Source organism: Lolium rigidum, chromosome 4, assembly GCF_022539505.1.
Source record: "Lolium rigidum isolate FL_2022 chromosome 4, APGP_CSIRO_Lrig_0.1, whole genome shotgun sequence".
Classification (NCBI taxonomy): domain Eukaryota; kingdom Viridiplantae; phylum Streptophyta; class Magnoliopsida; order Poales; family Poaceae; genus Lolium; species Lolium rigidum.
In genome coordinates, this window is record NC_061511.1 from 188,594,214 (window position 1) to 188,605,445 (window position 11,232).

Below are 11,232 nucleotides of genomic sequence, written 5' to 3' on the forward strand. Positions count from 1 at the left end.
CGCACACTGTTAACTGTTCTGTAATCTATATAGCATGATCTTCCATAAGGGCATCTCCAGCGGCGCGACGCCGTGACCGCAAATGCGTCTGGAGCCTGTTCCAGCGGGGCGACGCGAAGTGACCGGGCAGTCCGCGGAGACGCAAACCTGGCCCAAATATGCGCCAGGTTTGCGTCTCGGCGGACGCGCAAAGTGTCCGCTCGCTTCCTCACCGGGCCCTCATGGCAGCGACCTAGGTTCGATCGGCCTCGAATTCACAACCGCCGGCGATCAACCGCCGCAATGGAGCGCCGAACCGCCGCGGAAGAGCAACCGTCCGACCTCTTCGTTTTACGCGCCGCCGTTAATCCGCGCACATTATAACCCCCGCGTCTACGGTAATTCAAGTTCAACGCCTCCTTCTTCATCCTCTTTTCTTCTTCTCCAACACCGGCACGTCATGAGCGACTACACGCTGCCGTCCGACTCGGAGAGCGAGGGCAAGTCGCCTGGATTCCTGCATTGGTGGGAATCGCCGGCGACGCCAAGCGATCCGGGCTCCACGCCCAGCTACCCTACCTCCACACCGAGTGAGGACGAGGGAGGAGGGAGGCGGCAATGGCGGCGAAGGCCGGGGAGGAGGACGGAGGCGGCGGCGCCGCGCCGACGCGGGACGACGAGGAGGAGGGCCGGGGAGGAGGAGGAGGAGGACTCCGACGACGAAGTTCGCCCGATTGGAGGCGCGAGGAGGCGGCGGACGACAAGGCGGCGGCAAGGAAGAAGTCCGGGGAGGCGGCACGGGCGGCTCGTCGTCGTCCGTTCCACCGGCGGCCGACGACGACGAAGACGCCATTTCTTCCAGTTTCAAGTCCTCGACGGGCGCGTCGTCCTCCAGTTCCGACAACGAGGTGACAAGCAAGAGGCGGAGGAGTTTCCACGACGACGACGACGACGACGACGCAGGGCCTTCGAACAAGAAGGCCAAACAATAGTTTTAGTTTATATGTTTTTAAATTTCTTCTTATTTGTATGTTAAATATGTTTGAATCTAGTCGATTGACATATCCGGTTAATTGTTTAGGCTATAATCTATTCGATTGGACCAACATGACATCATGAGTACATCTTTTTCGCGTTAAAACTTGATCATTCAACTATAAACTGTAAAGAAGTAGCACAAAAAAAAACAGTTGCATGTCCAAAATGCATTACCGCTGGAGGTAGCCCCGACGCAAACGGACATTTCGCCCCTTGCGATCATTTTGACGTACGCGGGGCGACGCAAACGAACGCTCGCGACCACTTTTGAGCGTCCGAAATGCGTCGCCCCGCTGGAGATGCCCTAATACTGAACACTACTGTGCTTTCACTTGTCTCATTCTATAGTGTTCAATAATGGAGGACGGCGGTGTAGGCAGGAAAAATTATGCAGTATCATGGCGCCAAAAGATCGATGTACTGCTACCCAGCATCGTCCTGGTTGTTGATGAGCGACCCCTCCAAAGATTCCCCACCTAGATATCTCGGCCTAAACACAGACAGTCAAACATGCCATGTCTAATCTCATCGCCAAAGATCTGACTTTAACTAGCTTAATAGTAGTGTGTAGCTTGCATGTGAGACGACATGTTACGTGGAGCCACAGATCTAGCGAGGCAGGCAGTGATCGTTGCAACCGCTTTTAACTTCTTGTGCCGCCTGTTCCGATCCACCCACTGGTTCTGAAATACTTTCACGAGAGAACTACCTAGTAGGATTTTCAATGAGTTGAATATGAGTATCAGCTATATTAGTCGTACGTCAAATCCCCCTCAAAAAAAAAAAGTCGTACGTCAATGAGCAACAGATGGAAAATGCTTCACGATTGGTTCACACTGGCTGATTATCGGCTTGTGTAACTTTGAATTTGAGCAAAGTTGCAAACTGATGGCATGTTTGATTTGTAGGATAGGAAAAACTTAGGAATAGGAAAAATGTAGGATTGCAATGTTATGTTCACTCTATTTTTATAGGAATTCATATGAACCAAAGTTTGTTTGATTTCATCAAGCAAAGAATTCTGAAAAAGAGGTATGAGTGGATGTTTAATTTCCTATGAAATCTATGCGAAGGAATCCTTCGAAAAAAATCCTGTCGGAATCAATCCTACAAATCAAACCATATCATAGGAATTTTTCGTATCATGCAATCCTACAAATTTTCTATGCAAATCCTTTGAATCAAACAAGCCCTCAAACGTAAACTAAACCATAAGAAAGGATAACAAGAATTCCATTCTCTTTGTCCCAAATTACTTGACTCAATGTATCTACAGAAAATAACCTCGTAGACAAAGTTTTGAGTCAATTAAATTAGACTGGAGGGTGTATTTTTTTTCCCCTGCGGTGAACTATGCATTATTACAGTCACTCGCAAAAAAGAGGAAACATAACAGTCAATGAAACAAACTTTTAACAAAATGAACACACGGAAAGGAGAAGGAGGAGAAGACATGATCATACACACAATCTGAAGTGCTCAAGTACAGAAGCCAAACGTACTATATTAGGATTAGCTGAATAAACACTTGTTTGTCTGGAGACAGCATTACAAGACAAAACTTGACACCACATAAGCTCAGACTGCCACATCATAGTCCCAAAATCCCAGTCCTAACCTTTTTGGAAGGGAATCCTTGTCTAGTTAACTAATTAAGGAGCTTTACGCGTCCTTTCTCCAGAGAATGAAGTTGATTTGCATCGGCACCTCCATCTAGAAATTTAAATGGGCAGGTTCATATTCCAAACTTCTCAAACATCTGCTTTCAATGGATTTTAATTTGCAAATTATGGTTGGAGAACTCATGTGCAAGCAAAATAGTCTATCCAAAGTTGACGTGCATGTGATTATGTGAACCTTCTAAGAGATGATATTTTGCAATGAAGTGGCGAAATGCACAACTCGAGCTTATATAGCCTAATAATAGCCACGTCATCTTACTAACACATTTCTTGCAACTTTTAATTCTTCTAACTAATCATTTTGAGACTGAACTTGGAGGACACCGATGCAAATCTCAAACTCCGGGAAAGGAAGGCCCTAAAAGGCTAGAAATATCATTTAACCCCTTCGAACTACCCTTATTTACCAACATTATCATATGTCTTACCAAAAAGGACACAAAACAAAACACGGTAGATTAACGGATACTACTACTGCCGATTAAACAGAGTCTTTTACTTAGCTCTGCGCCCGAATCCTAGTGCACTTGCGCTCAGAACGCGCAGATCTCGCCGGCGGCCGACGACGAGGACGCCCCCTTGCGCGGGCACATGTAGACGACGCCGCCCATTGTGTTCTTGCAGTGCGCGATGGCGCCCTCGATGGCGCTCTGCAGCTCCTCCATCGACGAGGAATGCGACTTCGACAACGACACGTGACCGACGCCAATGCTGCCCGACATGGCGGCCGCTGCCGCGGCAGGCACGTCGGGGAAGCCGACGCCGCCCGCGCCGCCGAAGGAGAGCAGACCGGAGTGGTTCGGCGAGGACCGCATGGACGAGGGGCAGCTCGCCGCGCACCGCTTCTGCCGCGGGAACCGGAGGTTCCCGGAGAACGAGTTGGAGTGCGCGTACTTGCCGGCGCTCGCCTCCGCCGCCGCCACCGCGGGGGATGCGGCAGCCTGGTCGTCGTCGCCCCGCTTCTTCCGGATCGAGAAACTGAACGGCTTCTTGAAACCCTGCTGCTGCTGTTGCGCCGGAGGCTGCGGCTGAGGCTGGTTGCTCTGGCTCTTGGGCATCTGGGACAGCTTCTCGTACAGTGGCTTCACCTTCTTGGCGTACTTCTTGATCACCTCCTTGGCAAGCGACTTGTTGCCGCCGGACGGCTTCTTGTCGGCAGCCGGCGCGCCGCCGCGGTGGAGGAAGACGGAGGAGAAGCGGGTGGCGAAGGACGAGAGGTACCTGTTCCCGGCGCGCTTTGCTGGTGGGAGCCCGGCGAACGAGGCGGTTCCCCGGAGCAGGTTGAGGTGGCGGTCGTCGTCGGTGGCGGAGCTGGGGCGGGAGGAGCAGGGCGCGGAGTCCGGGAGCAGGAGGGCCTCGCAGTCGGCGGAGAAGGTGGAGGAGGTGCTGCCGTTGGAGTCGCGCGAGGTGGAGGTGGAGTCGGAGGCGGAGGCGGAGGAGGTGGACGCCGAAGACAGCAGCAGCGTGCGCACCATGGAGATGCGCGGCGACAGGTGCAGCGGCAGGAGCTGGCCCTTGTAGAAGAGGTCGTCCGCGGGGCACAGCTGCGCCGCCGACCGCTGCTTCGAGGCCGGCGACAGCGTCACCGTGAACTCGAACTCCGAGGACGACGCGGAGGAGGACGACGCCGGCGACGGGAACGACTTGGCGCCCCCGTCCTTGGCCCTTGACCGGCCCATTGGTTTTCAGGGAGTCTGATGTGCTATGGTGTTGCTACGTTCATGGCCGGCGTCGGCGCTAGGCCACGCGGGGAGAGGAGGGGAGGTGGGGGCGGTCAGCAATGCGAGGTGGGATTCGATGCCGATGCGAAGGAAGAAAGGTTAAAACTTTTACGAGCCTCTGACGACTTTATGATTGGGAGGCGAGCCCTCGTGTTTGAGAAAGATGCCTATACACCGTCAGTCACATGGTAGGGTGGCCTCCACCACCGTTCGATCGCCTGCAGATCACGATCAAATGTTCAGAACACGGGATTGTTTTCTCAGAGCACTATGTACTGAAACTGAAACTGAGCTGCTTCTGCGTTAAAAAAGAGAGAAACTGTTGGCCTGTTCCTTCTGAAATTCTGGTAAAGTGTATGCGTTTCAAAATTGTTTTGCTAGTTCTCCAAAGACCAAGTTTTGATCGCATGTGATTCATGCATATGTGTTACTGCCTTCGAGTACATTTTAATTGATTCGCATTCACTACAATACAAAATTCGAGTTAATTTTTAAAAAACAGAGGAAGTACAATTTAGATTGCAACTCAGTTTTTCAGTTACAAGTAGGGATGCAAGTAAAAGATATGCTTCAGACCGTTAGATTTGGTTAGTGATCCATGCTAGTCCGGAGTTATAACTCTAAAAAAATTGATGACATCATATGACTAAAACTAAAATTATTTTTTAGTCGACTGAGAACTAATCACACACTTTCATCGAAGACTCATCACACCCCGCCGAAACCAGGGACGAAGCTAGAATTTTTTTCTGGGCCATCAGTTGTATGTTAATGATTTTCATTGGTGTCCTTATTTCCGGACATTAGTGGTAATTAGCGAAGGATTTCATACTCCAACGAAATGAAGCTTCTTCCCTTGTCAAAATTATTTTGAACTCTTACCATGGGCTTTGACGCCAACTTGTATGGATCTATCTGAAGTTGTGCAAGTCGATGCCACCACCCAAGACTGTTTCATCCTAGTTGAGACCTTTTCTCATGGGTTAGATTCTAAAATAGTTTCGTCGGGTTAGATGAGTCATTAGTTTTGTCAAAGGGTTATATTTCTCAAATTCAGCTCATGTTCATCATTTTGCTTGTATTTTTTGAGACAGCTATGCTTCATTTTCGAAAAAAAAAAAGATCTGATCCAGTGACAATGATAAAATGAATCTTTTCGAGAAACAAAACAAAGGAAGCTAGAGCGGCTGTATAATTTGTCTTGGTCAATCATAAGGTTGGTACATGTTGAGAAGAGTTTTGTCCAGATTTCTTTTAGTTCTAGGAGGACTTAACATGATCAGTATGTTTGTACAACTGTACATGGGTTGAAGATTGAGGCAACAGGAGTGATTACTTGCGATGAATTGGCGGTATCATGCAGTGCATCTTTTTCTTGTTTGGACAGATTTGTACAATGTCCTATTGTAGAATTTAAAGTTGCATATACTACGCTAAGGGATCGTTTTTCCGAGTGCATTTTCCTATCGTCCTTCACCATGTCAAAGAGTTAGGCATCAGTCACTAAATATAGCCATATAGGTGTTTGTTAGCTCAACTGATAAGATAAAATGACACTTTTTTACCAGCAAAGATGTTAGTATATATTTATTTCAATATTTGTTGTCACTACCAATACCATCTCCGGTGCAGAGCAACACGTTGAGGGGGGTCGCCGTGCACGTTCCATGTCCCCTTGACTTGCATCTGTAGCCAATGATAAGCTGATAAGCATGAAAATATTATTGGCTAGCTAGGCGCTTGTGTTGCGTGTTCGTTGTGCTTCTATGCATGCCAGCAAACACATCATTGCCAAGAACAAATATCCGCTTGATAATGGCGGGTGCAGTGCGTACAAAACTTAAGAGAGAAAAAACAGAGCAACTTAGAGCTAATCAAACACCGAACAAGCTGGCCCTGTGCGAGTGACAAGCTGCTGTCGATCGGTGGTACACGCGGGCGGATAGGTACGTGGCACGTACCATGGATCGGCGACACGCAAGCAGCCACAACAGTAGCATGCAAGCGTGACGGGTACACGCGTGGTGGCATCAGGGCATCCTAATCGCTTTGATTATTGTCTCGTACTGCCCTTTCCTATTTCTCTCCGGTTCAAACCTGCTCTATCAACACAAACTATACTGCACATTGCGCTAGCAAAGCCTTCTTTATCACACAGTACAATATATCGCTGGGAGTATAAGTCAGTGTTGTTTCTGTGATGAGGAGGAAACGGTGTAGCATGTGTTTCTCTGATATCTTGCACGTCCTGTTTGGCCGCAACACCTTACTAATAATACCCCCCCCCCCCTCGAAATAATATTACCAATAAGTTTGAAAATTGGTTGAATGGGATAAATAAAAAAAATAAAGCTGGCATACAGATAAGAGTTCAGCTTTGTGTTAGTCGATATGGATCTACAGAAATAAATAAATAATATTGTGTTCATAAAGACCAGAGGTTTCAAATTTCCTGCAGGTCATTCATCTTGGTGCGCACTGGATCCAGATATGATGTTTCCTACTCATAGAGGGTCAGCGAGGATTTATTTTTACTGGATGCAACCTTGCTGAGGATAGACTAGCTGGTGATTTTCTGATAGGATTCAAGACGATGCAGTGTCATATGTTACTTTTCTTTCGATGGTTGATATTTCAATCATCCCTGAGTAATCCTTGAGTTGTAAAACTTTTAATGTTGAACTATGTAATAAAAGTTGTGTACACCACTTAATAGGGTGTTACTCCCCTTTTTGAAAAAAAAAAAAAATTAAATCATAGTAGTGTTGCGGTACCCACCGGCGAGCAGCGACGGGCAACACAGTAGAGCCGGGAAGCTTCCAAGACTGCGGCTGGCCCTGGTCCCTCGAGCGACGGTCCGCAAAGACTCGGCACGCACGTCCGATGCTGGTGCAAGGGCGTGCCACCTGACCTATACCTGGTCAGGAAGGTGATGGATTTTCTTCGCTTAGTTTCCTGCATGGCATACACGTAAACATTAAATACGAGCCTCGATCGGCTCTCAGGTTGTCCTATGAATCGGCTCAAGGAGCCGATCCACCCATGATCCGTATGAGGTATACGATCACATGGTGGTCCTGCTTGATCAATATGAAGCTAAAACGACCTACAACGATTTAGGGTTTTCACCACATAATCGAAACATCCTACACGTGATTGAGCCTGGCAGCCACGCACGGTGATAATAAACCAACCCTAGATAAGGCCTAAAAACCAACACGAGGTTGATCCCCGGAACATCTCATCTAGGGCTAGCAAACTACACCCTACATGCTACTGGATCCTTCAACCCGTTTGCAAGGCCTAACTATGCAGATATTAAACTAATCCTTGAAGAACAAGGAACAATCATAATGGATCGGATCTGCTAAACAATGATCAAGCGGGGTGCCGCCCTTACACCTAAGATAAGTGTAAGGGCGGCTAGACGTCTAAGGGTCGCATGGACGAAAGCATATGATACGATGAAACAATGCTAACCCTAACACATCTATGATAACTACGTTGCCCGCCATCAACAAGGCTTCAGCACGAGCAACGCATGAACAACGAATAAACGTTACTGCCTAGATCGCAAGATGCGATCTAGGTAGCATGATGCTTACCCGGAAAAAACCCTCGAAACAAAGGGCTGGCGATGCGCCTAGATTGGTTTGTGGTGAACGTGATTGTTGTTTTTTTTCAGAAACCCTAGATACATATTTATAGTCCGTAGACTTCCTAACGTGGGAATAATCCCAACCGTGCACGAGCCAAAATCTATCTAACCGACATGTATCCTACTATAATTACAGATACACGGGCAGACTAGCCCAAACTTTGTATACAAGGCCGATTCATGTATTTCTTCCAGGTATATTCTTCAAGCCCATCTTTAATCGCAGCCCACCTCCGATCCGGTCAAATTCTGGTGATAACACATGCCCCCCTGGTTTTGGAAATGACAATTCCAAAATCATCCTGCTTTTTCTTCGTCGGGTCATGTCGTGGCAGAGCAGAACCGTCGCAGTATCCTTCTTCATGATGCCTTGCCTTATCAACTTCTCTGCAATATTTGATAACTACGATGTCGACGACGAGGCCAGCGAAGACTAGTAGCGCAGGGTTAATAGTTCCCGAGGAATCGGCTCTTCTTTTGTTCTTCCTCCCTTGAACAACCGGCTCTTCAGTGTAAAAAACCTTCTGATTAATAAAGAAGTATTTCCAGTTACTTTTGCCGATAGTCAAAGTCACACAATCCCCAAAAGAGCCGATGGCATCACATCGGCCTCTACCATAACACACGAGTAAGGCCAACCTAATTGCCCCTCCAAACGGTAACCTGCGACCTCCGCCAGAGAAAGCAACTCAGATCCCCAAATCGCCCGAACCTCAGATCTCAGCCGCGCCGACCCAACTCCACAGTGCATCAAATGGCGGAATTACCCAACGCCAACACCATGGTCTTCGGTCTGAAGGTAATCCTCAACCGCCTCTTCGCCATTCGAATCAATGTTAGGATTAAACAGCAAACACCTGAATTAATGCCCTGTTCCGTTATGAATTTAGGTTTCAGACATCCTGCTGCCGCATCCTTCTCTCCCAAATTCTATGTGTCTTGGCCCCCGTTCTTCCGAGAGTCCCGCTCACTTAATCTCATGCGAGGCCAATAGAATCCCCTTGTGAACCGGAATCTAGATCCGACCTCCCGGGCCGACCGCCCGCGAGCCCGGCCTACTCCCCCGAAGGTTGGGTGGCATGGTACGATAGAGTGTCTAAAACTCATTACGCCACCGGGAAACGATAGGGATAGCCGATGCTTTATCGTTATCATTGTCTCCTCTTGAAAAGAATGAGAACATTCGAAAACCATCGGCTACTTTTGGTCCGATGCACTTCGAATTGCTTCATGTTCGGCCATGGCCCCATGACACCAACCCTGCTGGACGTGGCCATGATCACAGGCCTGGACATTGCATCTTCAAGCCCCTCTGCCTTTAAGTTGCCAAAGGTTCCTTTCACCCTTTCCTCTAAAACAGAATGTACAAGCTGGGGCGCCTACCTCAGGCGTTACATGAAAACCAAAGGCCCCGTGGCAGAGAGAGAGCACACAGCCTTCTTAAACTTCTGGCTGGAACACTTCATATTCTGTGGTCCTTCACTCGCCCCAACCAAGAATTACCTTTCCCTGGCCTATGAACTCGCCAAAGGCACTCAACTTGGCCTTGGCAAACTGTTCCTTGGAGAGGTCTATCGATCTCTTCAACCGATGTCCGTAAAGCTGTTCTCCCAAAAGACGGTTAAAACAGGAGGCCCCCGGTGGTTTATTCGGTTATGGGCTCGACCTGTACTTTCGGGCCCGGATCCCAAACTTCCCACCTCGGCCACTCGCACCTTCCCGGATGTTAATGGGCGGGAGATCCGATGCACCAGCTATGGCCAAGCTCCGTATAGCCTCCCAGGCGACAGGCGATCCCTAAGGAAGCAGCGAGTGGTTCAAGATTTTCTTCCAAGGCTTGGGCAACCCCCTGTTCTTTCCTTATACTGAATCGGAGAACTTTGAGAATCCAGTCTCCTTCCGGTTAGACAGTTTTGCCGATGACGCTAGCACCCGGCACTTGTACTCCATCATGATCCGTCCTTGCATTCTCCCAGTTGGCATGAGTACCTCAAACAAGATCATCAAGCATGGTTATGAGTCTTACCAACCGGTGGTAGTAGCCCGGCAGCTTGGCCTCGGGCAAGTGCCCCCACACTTCTTTCTCCACCACACCGACGACAGCGAGCTGAACCGCTCGACATCCTTACTGGCCAAAGGTGCTATACCTTCTTTGACGCTCTGGCCATTCCAATTCCTCACAACCTCTGTTTCACCATTACTACCGATGGTTTCGAGACTTGGTGGTCCATGTGGAAGACCCATGCCTTCCGAAGAGCTCTAGGACCGTTGCTGAAGCAACTTGACCCCGAATGTGACGTTCCTGCACACCAAGTACCATTACATATAAATTTCTTGCAATGGCTCATGATGATCGTCTGTAACCTGGCTCTATCTCTTGGCAGCAACAAGATGGTCCAGAGCCTACGCAAACCGATGGCTCCCCCTTCAAATTCCTTCCACCAGCCCCGGTGGTTCTCTTCTGCCAGAGCTCGCCTCCTCTGAAGAAGGTCATAATGCAGAGCCAGCCGATTTCACCGAAATCGGCTCCCAAGAGTAAAGCATCCTCGGGGCCAGTTGCCCCCCGAGCCTCAATACAGGCGAGGAAGGCCGTGAGGAAAGTAGCTGTCAGAAAGACCCTAAAGCGCAAAGCTCCTGCCCAAGAAAGCTTGCATGTAAGCTGACTCGTGCCTTGACCAAATTTACCTGTCCTCCCAGTCCTTCGTGACATGCTTGAACTTCTTTTTACAAACTTCCACCGAAGAGAATTCCAGCGGGGAGGAACAGTCCAGCCAAAGGGACTCAAACCCGGGCCACTCCGGGAGATCCACCACACAGAGTCAGACAGACTCGCCAGCGTCGGCTTCCGGGAAAGGGTCGACTCCCGAGCCCGTTGCTCCTCCAGCTCCGACCAGAACAGGATCACGCGTGAAGCGTCGATGCGTCAAAAGGGCTCGCAAAGATCCACGAGTTTCCTCGCCAAGCCAGGAGGTTTCGAACGTAATTGCCTCACCAGTTCATTTTTCGTGTTGTTCCATTGCTACTTGGATCAACTCACCCTTTCTCATGCAGACTAATGAGACTTCTAGCGGGGACGTTGAAGAGGTACCGATGCCATCCGCTACGCTAGACCTAGTCACCCCGACGAGCGTGGCTGACCAAGTGGCTACCCTAG

General features: G+C 49.0%; 1 protein-coding gene across 1 annotated transcript; it reads right to left on the reverse strand.

The window, feature by feature from the left end:
• Positions 1 to 2,589: 2,589 nt before the first annotated feature.
• LOC124650046 (probable membrane-associated kinase regulator 1) lies at positions 2,590 to 4,378 on the reverse strand. Its single transcript, XM_047189614.1, has one exon. It carries the CDS (start codon positions 4,376 to 4,378, stop codon positions 3,233 to 3,235), a length of 1,146 nt encoding a protein of 381 aa, XP_047045570.1. The 3' UTR covers positions 2,590 to 3,232.
• Between the last annotated feature and the right edge of the window lie 6,854 nt (positions 4,379 to 11,232).

Excerpts from the sequence above, each read along its gene's own strand:
- LOC124650046 (XM_047189614.1), bottom strand. The coding sequence starts at position 4,378 with ATGGGCCGGTCAAGGGCCAAGGACGGGGGCGCCAAGTCGTTCCCGTCG.